Source organism: Schistocerca americana, chromosome 8 (assembly GCF_021461395.2).
Source record: "Schistocerca americana isolate TAMUIC-IGC-003095 chromosome 8, iqSchAmer2.1, whole genome shotgun sequence".
Lineage (NCBI taxonomy): Eukaryota > Metazoa > Arthropoda > Insecta > Orthoptera > Acrididae > Schistocerca > Schistocerca americana.
The window spans coordinates 250,324,737-250,347,946 of NC_060126.1; the positions used below are offsets into that span (position 1 = coordinate 250,324,737).

At 38.0% G+C, this 23,210-nt stretch overlaps 1 protein-coding gene across 1 annotated transcript in view; it reads left to right on the forward strand.

The window, feature by feature from the left end:
• Positions 1-23,210, forward strand: part of LOC124545739 (cubilin-like) — a 718,402-nt gene that overhangs the window by 685,047 nt on the left and 10,145 nt on the right. Inside the window, exons 62-66 of the mRNA XM_047124681.1 lie at positions 748-905; positions 2,361-2,526; positions 18,977-19,117; positions 22,593-22,699; positions 23,052-23,163. Of these exons, the coding sequence (XP_046980637.1) occupies positions 748-905; positions 2,361-2,526; positions 18,977-19,117; positions 22,593-22,699; positions 23,052-23,163 (684 nt within the window). The remainder of the gene's footprint in view (positions 1-747; positions 906-2,360; positions 2,527-18,976; positions 19,118-22,592; positions 22,700-23,051; positions 23,164-23,210) is intronic.

A 23,210-nucleotide genomic window follows, 5' to 3' on the forward strand; every position in this document is an offset into this window, starting at 1 on the left:
ATACCAAAAATTACTTCAGCCAAAAGGAGATGCTAAGTAAAGGAATGAATATGTTAGGAAAGGAAAGCAGAACCTAGAGAATAGCTGGGTCAGCATCAAACGCTGTCATCATGAGAACATAAGTAAGAGAAGGAAGATTGCAGCACAGGAAAGGAAATATGTGCTGCAATTGCTTCAGGCTCCATGCTAACCACACATGTACACACAAAAGAGTTGTGAGCTCCCTGAGTTATTGATTCTTGTGTAAACAAGTCATGTCAGTATTTTGTAGCCATGACTTAATGAACTGATTGCTGTAAATTTTAGCACCTTCTTTATTTGTAACTGGGATTATTACATTCTTTTTGATGTCTGAAGGTAATGGACCTGGCTCATATATTACATGATTATGCCATGGATGGTTCTCCAAAGGATCTTAATAATCTGATTGAATTTTATATATTCCAGGTGCCTTGTTTCAGATGAGGTCTTTCAGTGCTTTGACAAAGTCTCCTCACTGTATCTTATCAGCCATCTCATCATTGTCTACTTCCTCTTTCTTTTCCATAACCCTGCCTTCAATTTAGTTTCCTTTGTACAGCACTTCAACAAATTTCTTCCAACTTTTAGCCATCCCTTCTTTGCTCAGTACTGTCTTACCACCTGAGCTCTTGATATTCACACAAGTGCGGCTCTTTCCATGAAAGGTTTCTTTTATTATCCTGTTGGTGGCATGCTGCATTTAATGCCATAAATGCTCTATTTCAGGTTGTAATCGTAATTACTCCCATGTGCAAGGACGGATCCAGCTTGACAGATTTACAGCTTCATGCACAATAGTGATTTCAGCACCTCAGAATAGTACAATATCTTTATATGTATCTGACTTCTATATTGGTGGTGACTGCAGTGCAGACAGTATGAAAGTAAGTATAAATTCATTTAGCTTGAAAATGAATTCAGGTGCACAATTTAACTGTACTAAGCAAGGAATTTTTAATTAGGTATAAGGCATTTTAATGTTGGTGCACATAAAGTGTGGAAGTCCTAAAATAATGAACAGAGCTTCTTATTGCTTTATCTATTTTACAAGAGAGAATGGGTTTGAAGTAGAGGAGGAGGAGGGGGGGACACATTCAGTGAACTATTAAAATTGTCAGGTTCTATTATATGATGATTTAGGGCACACCAAAACACTGAGAACAATCAACACAAATCAGCTTTTTCAACTGTTCAGTGTGTGATTTCACAGTATTTTAAATGTGGATAGAAAGCATTTTGGAATGAATACATCAGTGATGACCAAGACAGTGGAAATATTTGTTATGTTCCTGATCTTAGTGGTTTCCAGTTCTAGCCACACATCTTCAGAAATTGATTTGCAGCAGGAATATCATGCACAGTTTAGCTCAAGTGTGCAGGAGGTCAGTTACCACTTATCTCCCAAGGAAAAATTGTAAATTTATCGCAAATTCCAGGTGGTGGCAGTATTTGCCAGTACCCCCTGCCAATCCACTGGAATCTGTAGAATAGAATTTTTATACATCTATTCAGTAGGCAAGTAAATTTTTAATGCCACCTGTAAAATTTAGATCTTAATGCATGGGATTTCTTGAAATTGGCCATCTCATTTGTACAAAAAATGTCAATTTAAGAGTCAGTGGATGCCCATGGTACCTTTTATGGCTTGTTTGCAGAGTATGGCACAGAAAGTTAAGAGCAAGAGTTCCACTCTGATACTGTAGTTTTAATCTGTAATGTAAGTCTTTGTTTAATTTCTCAGTTATTGTTTTGAACCCATCGAAGATTTTCACTCTGCATATTTTTGATATTTTTTGTTGTATCAGTTGTGGAATTATAGTTGAAAGTATATAAAGGTAGCATTAATTCAGATGGTGAAATCAAAGAAATGTTTTGTTGATATAAAACTGAGAAATGTGAATAAATGTAGAATCAAACAGTGGGAAGTCCAGGATGGAATAATGACAATATTATGCAAAGGATAGATTCTACTCACCATATAGAGGAGACATTGTGTCACAGACAAGCACAGTGAAAAAACTGCTAAACACTTAAGCTTTCAGCAAAAAAGCTATTAGAAAACACACACACTTTCACATAACTTGTTCCGGTGTGAGTGTTTTCTACTTCAGAAGGGGGCCTCTTGGCCAAAACCTTAAATGTTTAGCAGCCTTTTCGCTGTGCCAGTCTGTGACTCAACATCTCTTCTATCTTCTATATGGTGAATAGCAATCCACCCTTTTCAAATTATTGTTGAATAGTTCTCTCTCTCTCTCTCTCTCTCTCTCTCTCTCTCTCATTTTTTTCCATTTTATTTTTTTCCAGTATTGGTTGTGATGATGCATTACTTATTTCTACAGGTATATGATGGAGGTTCAACCTCTGCTCCATTACTGTCAACTATGTGTGGCTATAAATTACCTGATCCTGTGTTTTCTTCTGGACCACTTTTGCTACTGCAGCTGACACGCCAAACTACATACTCAGTAACTAATATTGATCTCACATACACGACAACTGATAAAGGTAACTACCATACAATAATGTAATATTATTATTTAATTGCATAGATAAAAAATCTACTCACCAAGCGACGGCAGAACACACACATAAAAGACTGTTGTGATTATACAGAGTTCTTTCATCAATTCTATATGTCATGTACAATGAGTGTAAAATAGTGTTTATATAAGTAACAAACGTGCAAAAAAAGTTCCATGTAAATCAGATGTTTGACGCTTTAATAAGTAGTTGACACTCACAGTAGTTTGGTTTTGATCCCTTGATTATTTGGTAGTGCTTCACCTTAGTTCAGCATTGTGATATGCGACATACTGCAACTGTATTCTTCTACCCATATTTTCACACTACCACATTCACACATATTGTAAACTTACAACTATATTTACTTACCGTGTGGCCCTTTCTTATGTTTATATGGTACCTACCACTCGACAAGCATTTATCTTTCTTCACTTTAGGATACTAACTTAAAACTAAATCTTCAAAGATAAGTGTACAGTGGTTCGATGGTCACTAATACCTCTTTCATATATTCAACCGTGTATTCATTTACTTTCGTGTGCAGTTGTGCTATCACAAATTTAATCAATGTCATGTTTAAATCTCTATTTACCTTATAAATCTGAAAGATAAAGTGTATTATAAGTGTGGTGCGACATCTTATTCAGTTCACCACTCGTATTGTACTTACTTGTTTACCTGCAGCAAGGATTTTCTGGCTCCTTCATATAATTAGTGTGTGTACTTTCAATATTTAAACTTGTAAATATATAGGTATAATGAACATAGTAGCATAACTTCGGTAAATATCTCATAGTTTAGGATTCCATTTCCATGTATGCAATTCCTTAGCTTATCCTTGTCTGCGTGTATTGTGTAGATAGACTCTTCCTTAATTTTCTATGTCCCAATTTATGCAATAGGTTTTAAAAATGCTAGTGCAGGCTGTAGCTCATACGGTTTGTTTGTTTTTAGGGTTTGTTTGTTGTGGGTGCTCCAACAGTTTCAGCTGTGTTTGGCAGGCATGCACTTGCGGTTTGTTGACTAACTTACTCTCCTATGTGCATGCGCTGCATCACTCTGTTACCACTAATATCATGGCAAGTTGTGTATTGCAGTGCACGGTACCATGTGTTTCACAAGTTCGTTTATTCATTTACAACTAGGCTGCCCACTAGGCAAAGCGTTGTGTTTAAAGTGTTGTCATCTCTAGACACATAAAAGTAAAGTTCTTCCTCGTTACTTCCACCCAACTTATCATTTACACAGGTGACATACAAGGGGAAAAAAATAAACAAAAATTTTCCTTACGAGCTAACAACATAAATTCTGAAATGTGATTTTCCAGCATCCTAAATCTAATATTATTATACATATGTACAACTTAGAGGTGTATAAATGGGTGCCTACCCTCTCGTTTGAGATATTAATAACACTTCCATTTTGTGCACAAAATCCTTAATAATACCTGGTCCCTTTTTTTTAAATACATGTATATGAGCGAATATCAGTTCCGTAAGTTCTGCTTGCTGTTCTTTAGACAAGCACTTTGATTCACTCATCTTTGTGTGTATTGTGCAGACATTTATTTCTTCTGCTTATGACTGTTCATCACTGTATGTATTGACAAACATAATATGGGATCTACCTATTGAACTTCTAGGTTGTGAGTAATTTCAGTTTTACATCTATTAGTACTTACCCTGATCTGGTCTGTTACAAACAATTGGTTATTTACAGTAAAAGGACATTGGCCCTTACCTATATCAATTTGTACTTGGTATGTCCTAAATGTATCCATACCAATTAAACAATCAACTATTATTTTCTCTAGTATCAAAAAATTGCATCATACAGAAAACTGTCCTAATTGAACAGGAATTAAGGCTTGTATCTTGACTCCTCTCAATTTCTGACCAGTGGCAGTTTGTACCTTGCAATTTTGCACTGGCATCTACGTCTACATCTACATCCATACTCCGCAATTCACCTGACGGTGTGAGGCGGAGGGTACCTCGAGTATCTCTGTCGGTTCTCCGTTCTATTCCAGTCTCCTAATGTTCGTGGAAAGAAAGATTGTCAGTATGCCTCTGTGTGGGCTCTAATCTCTCTGATTTTATCTTCATGGTCTCTTCACGAGATACACGTAGGAGGGAGCAATATACTGCTTGACTCCTCAGTGAGGATATGTTCTCGAAACTTCAACAAAAGCCCGTACCGAGCTACTGAGTGTCTCTTGCAGAGTCTTCCACTGGAGTTTATCTATCATCTCCGTAACTCTTTCACGATCACTAAATGATCCTGTAACAAACGTGTATCCACAGGACATGTGGCCTGTAATTGAAGAAGTGTCATGATGATCTCTCCATTGGCAAAAGATTCCGGAATAGTCCCCCATTCGGATCTCCGGGAGGGGACTGCCAAGGGGGAGGTTACCATGAGAAAAAGACTGAATAATCAACGAAACGATAACGTTCTACGAGTCGGGGCGTGGAATGTCAGAAGCTTGAACGTGGTAGGGAAACTAGAAAATCTGAAAAGGGAAATGCAAAGGCTCAATCTAGATATAGTAGGGGTCAGTGAAGTGAAGTGGAAGGAAGACAAGGATTTCTGGTCAGATGAGTATCGGGTAATATCAACAGCAGCAGAAGATGGTATAACAGATGTAGGATTCGTTATGAATAGGAAGGTAGGGCAGAGGGTGTGTTACTGTGAACAGTTCAGTGACCGAGTTGTTCTAATCAGAATCGACAGCAGACCAACACCGACAATGATAGTTCAGGTATACATGCCGACGTTGCAAGCTGAAGATAAACAGATAGAGAAAGTGTATGAGGATATTGAAAGGGTAATGCAGTATGTAAAGGGGGACGAAAATCTAATAGTCATGGGCGACTGGAATGCAGTTGTAGGGGAAGGAGTAGAAGAAAAGGTTACAGGAGAATATGGGCTTGGGACAAGGAATGGAAGAGGAGAAGACTAATTGAGTTCTGTAACAAGTTTCAGCTAGTAATAGCGAATACCCTGTTCAAGAATCACAAGAGGAGGAGGTATACTTGGAAAAGGCCGGGAGGTACGGGAAGATTTCAGTTAGATTACATCATGGTCAGACAGAGATTCCGAAATCAGATACTGGATTGTAAGGCGTACCCAGGAGCAGATATAGACTCAGATCACAATATAGTAGTGATGAGGAGTAGGCTGAAGTTCAAGACATTAGTCAGGAAGAATCAATACGCAAAGAAGTGGGATACAGAAGTACTAAGGAATGACGAGATACGTTTGAAGTTCTCTAACGCTATAGATACAGCAATAAGGAATAGCGCAGTAGGCAGTACAATTGAAGAGGAATGGACATCTCTAAAAAAGGCCGTCATAGAAGTTGGGAAGGAAAACATAGGTACAAAGAAGGTAGCTGCGAAGAAACCATGGGTAACAGAAGAAATACTTCAGTTGATTGATGAAAGGAGGAAGTACAAACATGTTCCGGGAAAATCAGGAATACACAAATACAAGTCGCTGAGGAATGAAATAAATAGGAAGTGCAGGGAAGCTAAGACGAAATGGCTGCAGGAAAAATGTGAAGACATCGAAAAAGATTTGATTGTTGGAAGGACAGACTCAGCATACAGGAAAGTCAAAACAACCTTTGGTGACATTAAAACCAACGGTGGTAACATTAAGGGTGCAACGGGAATTCCACTGTTAAATGCAGAGGAGAAAGCAGATAGGTGGAAAGAATACATTGAAAGCCTCTATGAGGGTGAAGATTTGTCTGATGTAATAGAAGCAGAAACGGGAGTCGATTTAGAAGAGATAGGGAATCCAGTATTAGAATCGGAATTTAAAAGAGCTTTGGAGGACTTACTGTCAAATAAGGCAGAAGGGATAGATAACATTCTATCAGAATTTCTAAAATCATTCAAGGAAGTGGCAACAAAATGACTATTCACATTGGTGTGTAGAATATATGAGTCTGGCGATATACCATCTGACTTTCGGAAAAGCATCATCCACACAATTCCGAAGACGGCAAGAGGTGACAAGTGCGAGAATTATCGCACAATCAGCTTAACAGCTCATGCATCGAAGCTGCTTACAAGAATAATATACAGAAGAATGGAAAAGAAAATTGAGAATGCGTTAGGTGTTGATCAGTTTGGCTTTAGGAAAAGTAAAGGGACGAGAGAGGCAATTCTGACGTTACGGCTAATAATAGAAGCAAGGCTAAAGAAAAATCAAGACACTTTCATAGGATTTGTCGACCTGGAAAAAGCGTTCGACAATGTAAAATGGTGCAAGCTGTTCGAGATTCTGAAAAAAGTAGGGGTAAGCTATAGGGAGAGTTGGGTCATATACAATATGTACAACAACCGAGAGGGAATAATAAGAGTGGACGATCAAGAACGAAGTGCTCATATTAAGAAGGGTGTAAGACAAGGCTGTAGCCTTCCGCCCCTACTCTTCAATCTGTACATCGAGGAAGCAATGATGGAAATAAAAGAAAGGTTCAGGAGTGGAATTAAAATACAAGGTGAAAGGATATCAATTATATGATTCACTGATGACATTGCTATCCTGAGTGAAAGTGAAGAAGAATTAAATGATCTGCTGAATGGAATGAACAGTCTAATGAGTACACAGTATGGTTTGAGAGTAAATCGGAGAAAGACGAAGGTAATGAGAAGTAGTAGAAATGAGAACAGCGAGAAACTTAACATCAGGATTGATGGTCACAAAGTCAATGAAGTTAAGGAATTCTGCTACCTAGGCAGTAAAATAACCAATGACGGACGGAGCAAGGAGGACATCAAAAGCAGACTCGCTATGGCAAAAAAGGCATTTCTGTCCAAGAGAAGTCTACTAATATCAAATACCGGTTTTAATTTGAGGAAAAAATTTATGAGGATGTACGTCTGGAGTACAGAATTGTATGGTAGTGAAACATGGACTGTGGGAAAAGCGGAACAAAAGAGAATTGAAGCATTTGAGATGTGGTGCTATAGACGAATGTTGAAAATTAGGTGGACTGATAAGGTAAGGAATGAGGAGGTTCTATGCAGAATCGGAGAGGAAAGGAATATGTGGAAAACACTGATAAGGAGAAGGGACAGGATGATAGGACATCTGCTAAGACATGAGGGAATGACTTCCATGGTACTAGAGGGAGCTGTAGAGGGCAAAAACTGTAGAGGAAGACAGAGATTGGAATACATCAAGCAAATAATTGAGGACGTAGGTTGCAAGTGCTACTCTGAGATGAAGAGGTTAGCACAGGAAAGGAATTCGTGGCGGGCCGCATCAAACCAGTCAGTAGACTGATGACCAAAAAAAAAAAAAAAAACGGAGCGCACTGATCTCCGTTGGATCTTCTCTATCTCTTCTATCAACACTATCTGGTACGGATCCCATACTGGTGAGCAATATTCAAGCAGTGGGCGAACAAGTGTACTGTAACCTACTTCCTTTGTTTTTGTATTGCATTTCCTTAGGATTCTTCCAATAAATCTCAGTGTGGCATTTGCTTTACCGATAATTAATTTTATATGGTCATTTCATTTTAAATCAGTCCTAATGCCTACTCTCAGATAATTTATGGAATTAACTGCTTGCAGTTGCTGACCTGCTACATTGTAGCTAAATGATAAGTGATCTTTCTTTCAATGTATTCGCAGCACATTACACTTGTCTACATAGAGATTCAATTGCCATTCCCTGCACCATGGGTCAATTTATTGCAGATCCTCCTGCATTTCAGTACAATTTTCCATTGTTACAATCTCTCAATATACTACAGCATCATCTGAAAAAAGCCTCAGTGAACTTCTGATGTTATCCACAAGGTCATTTATGTGTATTGTGAATAGCAATGGTCCTACGACACTCCCCTGCGGCACACCTGAAATCACTGTTACTTTGGAAGACTTAGCTCCATTGAGAATGACATGCTGTGTTCTGTTATCTAGGAAATCTTCAATTCAATCACACAATTGGTCTGATAGTCCATATGCTCTTACTTTTTTCATTAAGTGACTGTGGGGAACTGTATCAAATGCCTTGCGGAAGTCAAGAAACACAGCATCTACCTGGGAACCCGTGTCTATGGCCTCTGAGTCTCGTGGACGAATAGCGCGAGCTGGGTTTCACACGATCGTCGTTTTCGAAACCTATGCTAATTCCTACAGAGTAGATTTCTAGTCTCCAGAAAAGTCATTATACTTGTACATAATACGTGGCAGTGTAGGTATACATCGACGTTTCTTCAATTCTTGAAAGAATCACTGTCACATCAAATTAGTTGTAACCGCTGTGTCAAGCACAATGGGTACACCAAGGTCAGATATTTTGGCTTTAATAGTAGCTTGTGCCTTGTCCTCTGTCAAGTTTTTCTGTGCACCCTCATTACCTTGATACAGATAATCTCCCACATCATTATCATGATCATATGTGATAAAGCAAGTGTTGATCAAGCTCGTGTCCCCAACTCTCCTCCAAGGTCATAGAACATGGGCCTACCATGACCGGTTCACATTTTCCAGCATCGCGGTGGCATCAACCTATAGGTTAGGCATATCTTCCACTATGTTGACTCCTGGTGTTTCGTTACACCAATTATTGTCCTGAGAGGCTCTCAACTGAAATTCTCTTTGCCTTTGGGTGTTATTCGGTATATGTGTGTGTTACTTTGCTGGCTGAAATCCATTGTCTGTGGGTTTTCAGTTGTCTGTTATTGTTTGGCGCTTGGCAAGCAATCGGCTAATTATTGCCAGAAGCTTGTGTCTGGCCTCACTTAGGAGTTAATTTGTCGGTTTCATTACTGAAAGAAAATTAAACTGGTATTCCTGAGAGATTTCCTTTAAATCATTAGAAAAATTACTTCCCTTATAGAAGAGGCTAAGGGTCAATTTTAGCACACCAGAGAGTTGTAGAAAGAAGCAACCATTAAGGAGGCAAATTACTGTTGTTGTGGTCTTCAGTCCAAAGACCGGTAGCTCTCCATACTACTCCATTCTGTGCAAGCCCCCCCTCCCCGCCCCCTTCATCTCTGAAGTAACTACTGCAATGTACATCCTTCTGAATCTGCTTACTGTATTCACCTCTTGGTCTCCCTTTATTATTTAACCCCCTCTCTCTCCCTCCACACTTCCCTCCAGTACTAATCTGGTGATCCCTTGATGTCTCGGAAAGTGCCCTATCAACCAACCCTTCTTCTAGTGAGATTGTGCCACAGATTTCTTTTCTCTCCAGTTCTATTCAGTACCTCCTCATTAGTTTGTGATCTATCCATCTGATCTTCAGCATTCTTCTGTAACACCAAATTTCAAAAACTTCTATTCTCTGTTTGTCTAAATGTCTATCATTCATGTTTCACTTCCATATATGGCTACACTCCATACAAATACTTTCAGAAAAAACTTCCTACTTAAATTTATACTCCATGTTATTAAATTTCTCTTCTTCAGAAACACTTTTTCTTGCCGTTTCCAATTTGCATTTTGTATCCTCTCTACTTCAACCATCAGCAGTTATTTTGGTGCTCAAATAGCAAAAAGTGTCGCATTTCCTAATCTAATTCCCTCAGCATCACCTTATTTAATTTGACTACATTCCATTATCCTCATTTTTCTTTTGTTGATGTTCATCTTATATCCTCCTTTCAAGACACTATCCATTCCCTTCAACTGCTCTTCTAAGTTCTTTGCTGTCTCTGGCAGAATTACAATGGCAAACCTCAAAGTTTTTATTTCTTCTCCCTGGACTTGAATTCCTACTCCAAAATTTTTCTTTTGTTTCCATTACTGCTTGCTCAATATACAGATTGAATAACATTGTGGACAGGCTACAACCCTGTCTCACTCCCTTCTCAACCAGTGTGTCCCTTTCATGCCACTCGACTCTTTATAACTGCACAAATTGTAAATTTGTTTTCACCCCTGCCACCTTTAGAATTGATAGTCATACAGGTGGTTCTCTTTTCTTCAGAGGTCTCTTTAATTTATGTTTAGGCAGCATCTATCTTTCCCCTTGTGATATATGCTTCTAGATCTTTACATTTGTCCTCTAGCCATTCCAGCTTAGCCATTTTGCACTTCCTCTGAATTTCGTTTTTTAGACATTTGTATTCCCATTCATCTGCTTCATTCGCTGTATTTTTATATTTTCTCGTTTCATCAATTAAATTCGACATTTCTTGTGTTACCCAAGGATTTATACTAGCCTTCATCTTTTTACCTACTTGATCCTCTGCTGCTTGCAGTTTCTTCAGTTGTAATCTGCAGTTCATAACCAACAAATTGTGTTTAGAGTCCACGTCTGCCCCTGGAAATGTCTTACAATTTAAAATCTGGTTCCTAAATCTCTGTTTTAACATTATATACTCAATCTGAAACCTTCTAGTGTCTCCAGGTCTCTTCCGTGTATACAGCCATGTTCCATGATTATTAAAGCAATTGTTAGCTGTGATTAAATTATGCTCTGTGAAAAATTCTACCAGGTAGCTTCCTCTTTCATTCCTTCCCCCCGTGCATATTCACCTACTACTTTTCCATCTCTTCCTTTCCCAACTACGAATTACAGTCCCCCATCACAACTTAACTTTTCATCTCCCTTAACTATCTGAATAATTTCTTTTATCTCATTATACACCTCTTCAATCATTTCATCATCTGGAGAGGTAGTTGGCACATAAACCTGTACTGCTGTGATAGGTATGGGCTCCCTATGTATCCTGGCTACTATAATGCGTTCACTATGCTGTTTTTAGTAGTTCACCTGCATTTTGTTTTATTCATTATAAACCTACTCATACATTACCCCTAAATGACTTCGTATTTATAACCGTGTATTCACCTGACCAGGAGTCTTGTTCCCCCCCACAACTGAACTTCACTAATTCCCACAGCTAACTTCAACCTTTCCATTTCCCTGATTAAATTATCTAACCTACCTGCCTGATTAAGGAATCTAATATTCCACACTCCAATCTGTAGAATAATAAGTTTTGTTTCTCTTGATGATGATATCCTGGTATACATTTATCTTGTTAAACTATGAGGAGAAAATGTAAGAAGAAGTGAGCGATATTTTGAAATTGTATTTGCCAGCCCTGGGACTACAAGATTTCACCAAAAAAGCAGGTTCTACAAACCCGATATGCTGCATCTGCATATATCTTAAGCCATTAAATTGATAGAGTTATTTTTAACTGGAAAACTGTAAGCATGTGAGTCTCTAAGTGGAGAAAGACATCGTCAAACTGAATCAGTAACTGTGATTTTACTCAGCTTTTAATGGTGCAGGTGACTGGATTATAGGCAACACATATTGCATACACTTGCTGCAGAGTGCCTATGCCCTCCTGTCTTTCAAGGGCATAACCAACAATAAAAATACATCACCAGGAAGTACCAGGAAATATTTTGTCTGTAACAAAAGTTGTTTCTCGTGATGTGATCTGCCACCACTCAACATGTGGCGCAAAAACTTTGAAACACCCTGTACTTCCATCATGAGTGGGGTTCTATACTATCTGTTCTAGATAGTTCAAACAATCGAAAGTCCAGGATGGAATGTAACAATACTGTGAGAAGGGAAGTTGCTACTCACCATATATGTTCTAGATAGTTTTCAGAGAAGAAACTGGGTAATGTTTCTCATGATTTCTTGTCGCACCACCACTAACAAATCAGAAATTATTCAAATTGATTTTTGGATGATTCAAGTATTCCCTCATGATTACAGCATGATTGTGGAACTTATGTACTAGTGAACTAATGATTCTGGTTACATATTGGTGTGTGCGTGTGTGGGAGGGGGAGGGGGGGGATGGTGGTTGGTGGCAGGATCCAATGATGAATTTATGCCCATCCCCATGATACTGAGTCTTTCCCAATTAGTCTTACATACACCTTCGGTTTCTGCTGTAAGTGATTTGCATTTCTTGTCTACTGTAACAAATACACCAACACGATTTCCCAGTAGTGTATGATTTTGATATGCACTTATATTTTCCCAAAAATTTCACGGCTTTCCATTTCAGGTTTTAACCAATTTTCTGTACATAATATTATGTGATGACCACTATTTAGAAGTGCTTCCAACTCTGTTACTTTCTTGCAAATACTTTCGCAGTTAAGCAATATAATTTTAATACTCTTGCCTATTGGGGGGGCGGGGGGTAGTTCTTACACAGATTCTTCCAGACCAGCTACAGCTATCATTATCTGGAGTGGATAGAGATATGCCTGTCACAAAAAAACTTTAGTGCACCCCTGACCCATTTAGTGGGACTGGATAGTTTCCAGCCCTATGGTGCAAGTCCAGGAATTCATGACCAAACTTGCCTCAGAACCTTCAAAGTCTTTGGTTCAGGCCTTCCATTCAACTCAGAAACAGGGGCCCATGATCTGTTCCTGGAGCTATGCTGCATATTGTGAGCTTCATTGAAACTCCATGAGCAAGGCTGGTGTTCTCAACATTCTCTACTAATAACTGGAATGATCTAAGTATTACCTCAGTGAGCAAATGTCAAGCAAATTTTGTTTCAGTATGCACAACAATCCATAGTTGCTTGCACACAGAGACACAGAACATTTTCCGTAACCTGTGAAATGAGTCTCACTGGCTCAGTTTCATTTTCTGTGCAAGACAGCACCTCAAACTCGTTGGTTCGAGGGATCAGTATAATGCTATGAGTTCTTGATCCATGAGTCCCTGTGTCGGATGCCAACACAAGATGACACAGCACTCACGGCCAAGTGGATGAGTAATGATCCACTACGAAGCCCCCAATTCTTTAAACAATCATATTCCTATGTGTAAAACAGCTTCAGACTTTTGAGTACAAATGTTAATGTATTAAATATTTGAAATTAAGCAAGTAAATGAGAAAAAGTTTAGAAAAGATTTGAAATTATGTTTAAAGTTTGTTGCAAGTCACTGAGTGCTTTCATTATCAAATATTGGATGAATATGGTCTGGGTAATTTGTGCATTATTTTAAGGAATATGTGGTTTTTCAAGCATCTTAATGTTTTGACATCGTATCTCCAAAGCTTTGTGCATTCAGTTATGTAACTTTACTGGTATATATGTGGATACTGTCTGCAAAATGTGTTGTGAAGGGAGTTAATAGAAAGGAAGCAATGAATTAAAACACCGTGCCTGGTGCTGAAGTTTTAGCGCATGAAGGCAAAAATTTAGTAAGAGACAAACTTTTCCTTTTCATCATTTTGTATGTGTGCATGGGGGGCAGGAATCAGCAAGAAAAAGTTTTGTAAAGGTTTGAAATTATCTGTAAAGTTTGTTACAAGTGCTCTCATTCTCAAATCCTACATGAATATAATGTGGGTATTTAGGCATCGTCAGTTACGCTGGCTAAAGACATATACACAGTTTCTAACTGTAATACTTGTCTTGTTGCATTAAACCAACACAAGATTATACCTCTTAATGAGTAGATTATGACATCAAAACAATGTAGAACAGATATTTGTATGGTGCAAAAATTGGCAATCGACCCTGAATAATGAAAAGCGTGAGATCATCTGCATGACTGTTAAAAGGAATCCATTAACCTTCATTTACACTTTAAATCAGTCAAATCTAAAAGCTATTAATTCAACTAAATACCTAGGCATTAAAATTACAAACAACTTAATTTGGAAGGAACACATAGAAAATGTTGTGGGAAAGGCTAACCAGAGACTGTGTTTCATTGGCAGGACACTTAGAAAATGTAACAGATCTACTAAAGAGACTGTCTACACTATGCTTGTCTGTCCTCTTTTAGAGTACTGCAGCATGATGTGGGATACTTACCAGACAGGATTGATGGAGTACGTCATAAAAGTTTAAAGGAGGGTAGCACATTTTGTAGTATTGCAAAATAGGGGAGAGAGTGACACTGAAAAGACACAGGATTTGGGGTGGACATCATTAAAACAAAGGCGTTTTTCGTTGTGATGGAATCTTCTCACGAAATTTCAATCACCAACTTTCTCATCCAAATGTGATTTTCTCCTCTGAAAGCAAAAATATTTTGTTGGTGCTGATGTACATAGGGAGAAATGATCACCATAATAAAATAAGGGAAATCAGAGCTCGCACAGAAAGATGTAGGTATTCATTTTTTTCCATGCACTATACGAGATTGGAATAATAGACAATTGTGAAGGTAGTTTGATGAACCCTCTGCCAGGCACTTAGATGTGATTTACAGAGTATCCATGGAGATGTAGAAGTGCATTTTAAATTTTTAAATTCAGTCAATAATGATGCAAAATGCTGAAAATCAAATTTTACTGCCTGTGGTAGCCATTCGATAGACTACCTGCAACTGGAGTCATTAACCATGAACTGGGATGGCCATTTAGTAATATAGATCCTGTACCTGCTGCAGAGGAGACAGCATCTGAAGGCAAGGCTGGTACTTGAGGTATCTTTCGTATCCCTGATAACTCATGCACAGATGACACGAACAGTATAATACCAGGATGTATAATGTCAAATTGGAACTATCTGGTACACCTGTAGCATCATTTTATCGCAATCAGAACAGTGAAAATTTCTGGAGCACCAACAGAGCACGTTGGGGTGGCTCACAATGCATAACTAACGAGAATTTTTCGAGAAAGTTACAAAACTGCTGAGAAAACAGGATTATTTGTCAATGAGGAGAGGAGACGTAACTGTTGATGGGTATGAAAACCAAACTGATGCACCCTTGACTGTTGATGGATTAACCTTTAAGTGAATTTAACACTTCAATACTAAGGGAGTCCCTTAAATAAGGACAATAGAACAGGTATAGAAATAGATGCATGTCTAGCAGGATCCAGCAGAACATTCTCTAACATCCAGTTCAAAACTGAACAATATGGTACATCTTTTATCATATGAATGTGAAACATTAATGTTTAGGGAAAAAATGTGAGGAAAGCTATTAAAACTTGAAAGGGAAACATTTATTGACATGTAATTGATGAGAATTCTTTTGAATAAAAAATTTACAGATCTATGAGACTGTCTGCCTAACTGGCAACCATGAGTTGGAGACAATAGCCAGGTACATGTGAATTGTGCTTGTGTGAATGTGAGTCTGTGTTCTATTTCCAAAGAAGGCATTTTGGTGAAAGCCTTAATGTTCAGCAGTATTTTCATTGCACCTGTCTTTGACTCAGTGTCTCCTCTACATGGCAAGTAGCACTCTATACTTTTCATAATATTGTCAATATCATAATATTATTTACTTAACATGCAGACATACCCATTGTAGTTGATTGTCCTATGCTCAAAACCATTTCACCAAAGGAAAAACATTCATGAAGAAACATACAAAAAATCTGAGTTTTATATTGGTAGTACAAATTTTCTCAGATTTCTTTAATAGTTCTCCAGTTCATTTTGCAGTTTCCTGAACTCCCAGTTCACTTCTGTATGTCTGTTAAAATTGTAAAACAGTAATAAGGGACTTCACTTGTAATCCTTTGCCACACGGAATGGCCGCACAGTTTGAGGTGCCATGTCACAGATTACGCGGCCCCTCTCATGGCTTATGCAGTCCCTCCCACCGGCAGTTCAAGTCCTCCCTGAAAACTACCTTGAGCAGTTAAACAGAGAACCGACTCGTGGCAATAACATATTAGACCTTCTGGTGACAAACAGACCCGAACTATTTGAAAAAGTTAACGCAGAACAGGGAATCAGCGATCATAAAGCGGTTACGGCATCGATGATTTCAGCCATAAATAGGAATATTAAAAAGGATAGGAAGATTTTTCTGTTTAGAAAAAGTGACAAAAAGCAGATTTCAGAGTACCTGTTGGCTCAACACAAAAGTTTTGTCTCAAGTACAGATAGTGTTGAGGATCAGTGGACAAAGTTCAAAACCGTCGTACATTATGCGTTAGATGAGTATGTGCCAAGCAAGATCGTAAGAGATGGAAAAGAGCCACCGTGGTACAACAACCGAGTTAGAAAACTGCTGCGGAAGCAAAGGGAACTTCACAGCAAACATAAACATAGCCAAAGCCTTGCAGACAAACAAAAATTACGCGAAGCAAAATGTAGTGTGAGGAGGGCTATGCGAGAGGCGTTCAATGAATTCGAAAGTAAAGTTCTATGTACTGACTTGGCAGAAAATCCTAAGAAATTTTGGTCTTATGTCAAAGCGGTAGGTGGATCAAAACAAAATGTCCAGACACTCTGTGACCAAAATGGTACTGAAACAGAGGATGACAGACTAAAGGCCGAAATACTAAATGTCTTTTTCCAAAGTTGTTTCACAGAGGAAGATTGCACTGTAGTTCCTTCTCTAGATTGTCCCACAGATGACAAAATGGTAGATATCGAAATAGACGACAGAGGGATAGAGAAACAATTAAAATCACTCAAAAGAGGAAAGGCCTCTGGACCTGATGGGATACCAGTTCGATTTTACACAGAATACGCAAAGGAACTTGCCCCCCTTCTTGCAGCGGTGTACCGTAGGTCTCTAGAAGAGCGTAGCGTTCCAAAGGATTGGAAAAGGGCACAGGTCATCCCCGTTTTCAAGAAGGGACGTCGAACAGATGTGCAGAACTATAGACCTATATCTCTAACGTCGATCAGTTGTAGAATTTTGGAACACATATTGTGTTCGAGTATAATGACTTTTCTGGAGACTAGAAATCTACTCTGTAGGAATCAGCATGGGTTTCGAAAAAGACGGTCATGTGAAACCCAGCTCGCGCTATTCGTCCACGAGACTCAGAGGGCCATAGACACGGGTTCACAGGTAGATGCCGTGTTTCTTGACTTCCGCAAGGCGTTCAATACAGTTCCCCACAGTCGTTTAATGAACAAAGTAAGAGCATATAGACTATCAGACCAATTGTGTGATTGGATTGAGGAGTTCCTAGATAACAGGGCACAGCATGTTACTCTCAATGGAGAGAAGTCTTCCGAAGTAAGAGTGATTTCAGGTGTGCCGCAGGGGAGTGTCATAGGACCGTTGCTATTCACAATATACATAAATGACCTGGTGGATGACATCGGAAGTTCACTGAGGCTTTTTGCAGATGATGTTGTGGTGTATCGAGAGGTTGTAACAATGGAAAATTGTACTGAAATGCAGGAGGATCTGCAGCGAATTGACGCATGGTGCAGGGAATGGCAATTGAATCTCAATGTAGACAAGTGCAATGTGCTGCGAATACACAGAAAGATAGATCCTTTATCATTTAGCTACAAAATAGCAGGTCAGCAACTGGAAGCAGTTAATACCATAAATTATCTGGGAGTACGCATTAGGAGTGATTTAAAATGGAATGATCATATAATGTTGATCGTCAGTAAAGCAGATGCCAGACTGAGATTCATTGGAAGAATCCTAAGGAAATGCAATCCAAAAACAAAGGAAGTAGGTTACAGTACGCTTGTTCGCCCACTGCTTGAATACTGCTCAGCAGTGTGGGATCCGTACCAGATAGGGTTGATACAAGACATAGAGAAGATCCAACGGAGAGCAGCGTGCTTCATTACAGGATCATTTAGTAATCGCGAAAGCGTTACGGAGATGATAGATAAACTCCAGTGGAAGACTCTGCAGGAGAGACGCTCAGTAGCTCGGTACGGGCTTTTGTCAAAGTTTCGAGAACATACCTTCACCGAAGAGTCAAGCAGTATATTGCCCCCTCCTACGTATATCTCGTGAAGAGACGATGAGGATAAAATCAGAGAGATTAGAGCCCACACAGAAGCATACCGACAATCCTTCTTTCCACGAACAATACGAGACTGGAATAGAAGGGAGAACCGATAGAGGTACTGAAGGTACCCTCCGCCACACACCGTCAGGTGGCTTGCGGAGTATGGATGTAGATGTAGAAGTCGTATTTTCATTCTTCAGTAGAGGATGCATGGACAGGTATATTCATACATGTAATAAACTCCCCCTCTCGCCACATGCTCTCTCTCTCTCTCTCTCTCTCTCTCTCTCTCTCTCTCTCTCTCTCTCTCCCCCCCCCCCCCCCCCCCCTCCCCACCCCCCTTTTTGCAGAAAACTCTTCAAGTATAGTATAAAACCTGATCTAGTCTTCCACATTCCATAACTGCTACATATTTATATATATGCTTCAAGTAGAGTATACAGTGGTTGAATTTTATGCAGGCAACAAGTAACAAGTTATTAAAACGTTAGTTTAAATTAATACAGAAAAATATAGAAGTAGAGAAGCAAATTGTGTAAATTTCCATCATCTTAAAACTATAATTCAGTTTTAAAATTAACTTAATTTTACTCTGTGTCCAGACAGTTTACAGAATTTTTCATCTCTGAAAAGGCTTTAATGACAGAATTTTACATAAATTTGTTATGGTAAAGCAAGATCAAGAAATCATTAATTGTTAGAATTATTGTTATCTATAGTTCTGTAACTATTTCTAAATCTATGAAAAGTATTTATTTTTTCCAGGTAATGGCTGTGGAGGCAAATTATTTAACACGGCAGGCACATTCAGTAGCCCTATGTATCCAACAAACTTCCGAAATATGTCTGACTGTCAGTGGGAGATTTCTGTTCCTAAAAATTTGCATCCGTATCTCACTTTTAGACGTAAGTAATAAACTAGTAACTTGCATTGTTTTCCATATTTGTTGTTACTCAATAATAATAATAATAATAACAATAATAGTGAGAAGTTGTTCAGTTACTGGGAGGCACTATATCATATCTTAATGTCATTACTTCGCTGTCTCTTTCACTCATCATGTATACCATACATACTCCAGATAGTGACAGTGAAGTATTTACACAGGTCTTAGAAAAAATGATCTTACACTTTGAAAAGTTAAGCAAATATAGAATATTAATATTTGGAGACATAAACATTGATATAAGGCTAAAGACATCAAAGCAGCTTTATCTACAGAATATGTTAAGATCACATGATCTATATTGCATTAATAACAATCCAACAAGGCAGTTATCCTGTCTTGATAATGTTATTACCAATGTTGAAAAAGATCTATACGAGCTAGGGTTTTTCAGTATTTATTTTCTTTCAGACCATGAGGGGATATGGATAAAATTAAAAATCAATAAACCTATATCTAACTGCCCCAAAGCAAAGCATATCAGGCTACTGTATGATCAAAATATTGACAACTACAGGACACAGTTGCAGATGGTTAGATGGAATGACATCCTACTTGATAGTGAAAGTGTCAAGGATGCATTTATAGTTTTTATCAATATACTCGCAGACGTTTTTAAGACCTGTTGTCCAAAAGTTCTGGAAAGAAATACAGCAACAACCAGAAAACATGACTCTACACCCAAGTGATTCACACCCACTCTGCAGAGGCTTAGAGTATTGGTTATGATTTATTATGATAAATATAAAAATCATGATGCAGACAAAGCTAGTTATATTAAGTTAAAGAGTAAATACAGATCAGAAATCAGGTTAGCAAAGTGTGAGGCAAATGACAATTACATTAATAATTCTGACAACAAATGTAAAGCTTCATGGAATGTTGTAAAGACTAAACTGGAGAGAAGTAAGAACTGTAAAAGTGATGACTGTAATGTGAATATCACACCAGATGAATTCAATGCCTATTTCGTTAGTGCTTGTGACGTAAGTTCCTCTGCTGCATCTGAGTCAAATAATAAACGTCAACAGGACCTGAAGGATGCTGTATCTTTCCCACAACATTTGGAACACATTTCTCCTACATGTGAGTGGAAAGAGGTCCAGTTAAGTGATATCATGAGATCAATTGCAAAATTAAGAAGTTCAAGAGCAGAAGACATTTATGGTCTTTCTAATTTTGTAATTAGAAAAATAGGAGATATAATAGCATTTCCACTCTGTGTACTTGTAAATTGGATGTTAACTAATGGTTGTTTCCCAACATGTTTAAAAATGACAGTGGTCAAACACACTGGGTGTAACACGAGGTGTGCCACAAGGGTCCGTGCTTGGACCCTTGCCTTTCATAATTTATGTAAATGGTTTGTCCAATATGATGCCTTGTAAGTCCATACTATATGCAGACGACACCACCTTTCTTACAGTAGATAGGGCCTTGGACATACTCAAGCACAAAAGTGCAGAACAACTCAGAATATCCAGCGTATGGTTCGGAGCAAATGAATTACAAATTAACCACTCTAAAACGGTAAACATTCTATTCAGCCTATGTAACAATGACAACTGTAGTTCCTCAGTTAAGCTTCTTGGCATTCATCTGGACCCAAAATTAACCTGGGAAACTCACACCAATTATGTATGCAAAAAGTTATCCCGAGTCACCTATCTGCTAACTAAGCTCAGGACTTGTGTGACGGATGAGCTACTGCTAAATGCCTGTTATGCTTTTTTTCATAGCCACCTCACGTATGCAGTGCTGTTATGGGGCAATGCCTCTGGGGCAAAAAGAATTTTTCTTTGGCAGAAAAAGGCCGTTAGGTGTATTGCTGGAGTGGGAAACCATGTATCATGTGAGACTATTTCAAAGAGTTAAAAATACTGACACTTACATCACTGTTTATTCTCAGTTGCTTAGTGCACATAAAGGAAAACCAAGAAAGCTATAAACTGTGTGAGTCTGTACATAGCCATGACACACGCCAAAGGCAGATGATGGACATCCCAGTTACTAGGCTTTAAAAAACCCAAAACAGTTACACATAGACAGGGATGCAATTATTTAACATGCTACCACCTACAGCACACAGTGTATCACTGAATGTCTTCAAAAATATTACAAAAAGATGGCTTGGACAAAAAGCATTCTATACAATAGAAGAATTTAAAGTATGTAATAAAAATGATCTAATCTATTAAAACTGCTGTATGACATGACCACCATATTACATGAGCACTTCTGAAAATGTTATTGTATCATGCGGTTGTGCTTTATTTAAATAATGTATTTTTACTCAATAGTTAACTGCTGTATGACATGACCACCCTATTACATAACTTCTTCTGAAAATGTTATTGTACCATGCTGTTGTGCTTTATTTACATAATGCATTTTCCCCAATGCTTAACATGTATTAAGCCTGTCTCATTTATATTTGTTAAAATGTTTTTCTTAGCATGTGTATTGTGTTACACATACAGTATCTCCTTTTGTCATTCTGCACGACACATTTATGTTTAATGACTACTAAACATGTGCAGTATAAAACATATTTACTCATTCAGAATGTTAAAAATGTATGACTTATTTTGTAATTATATAATGTATGTAAAATGACGAGATCAATTGCATGAAAAATGCTTAAAGATGGATCAATAAATAAATAAATCAATCAATCAGTGTATGTGAAAAGAGATGACAATCTGGTACATCATACATAGAACATGAAATATACAGGGTATCTCTCCTAAGAGTTGTCAGGTACATTTTCTCTGATGTTTTTAGCAGATATTTGCAGTATCATTTCTGCAATATAATCTTCTGTTGTGCCATGACTCAGCAACAATTATTTTCATGTATCTTCTAATGTGATTACATCAGTAAAATTGCTCCAGTTCAAGTACCTCAAAGCTTGAGATGTGACATAATCATATTGTCTTCATTCCATAACAACTTAAGTATTGTAAGCTGTATGGCCACATGTCACAGGCTGCTTCTCATAATGTGAGCCCTCCATGCTTTTACATTTGTCATTGAGTAGTGCATAGAATGGAGTCACAAATCATTCTCATCTGAAAAATAAAATCTATTGATTTGCTGTAAAAATGAAATCTCTTGATTTGCTGTAGAAATGCTGTTTATAGAATTTTTGTTTCTCTAAGAAATTGCACAATAATGATGTCAAAAAGTAATGCTAACTAACCACATATAGTAACACTTTAAGCTGTGACATACATCAAAATTTAATATACAGGTTTTTGCTCTATTTACCACTACAAGCACTTCATAAAGTTTCTCTTCTGTGATGGCTACACGTGAGGTATGACTAGCACCTATCATTGATTTGAAAGATATTGAGACATTTTACCAACATTAGGACTGTATTTTGCAAAAATATTGGCTATTTACTGAAGTATATGGGCAATACTTTCCAGAGTTTAGTATTGGTTCAAGAACAACCTGCAGCACAGACTTTTTGGAGATCTATGACTTGAATCAGGCCACTGGTGCAAAAACACTCCGCACAAAATACTGTGGAGAGGTGAGTTGCTGCATTCTTATACATACAAATAATGAACATATATTAAATATATACATTTTGTACTTTTTGCCATGAACACTTAAGTTTAGTTTATAATATTGTTCTGGGACCTAGAAGTTCACGTATGGAAAACATAGTCATACTATCACAATAGTAGATTGAAACACTGTTGTATTACATACTCATTTTAAATCACGAAGTTGGTACTTCTGTACATTCGTGTTACTATCTGTGAACTGTACAGAGAGTTTAACTTTCTCTGAGTGATTGACTTTGAAGTTTTTTAATGCTACTGCTGTCTGTTTTTATGTAATAGGAAAAAACTTAAATTTCTTGCTTTTTGATTCTACAGGATCAGCCAGCACCATTTGAAGGAGCCACGACGACTACTGTTGTCCGATATGTGACTAGTGTTCATAATGGTGGAAGTGGATGGTTCATACATTTTATAGCAAAACACCCAGGTAATTTGTTAACACATAGTTTGTTATTAATGCCAATGCAGTGCATA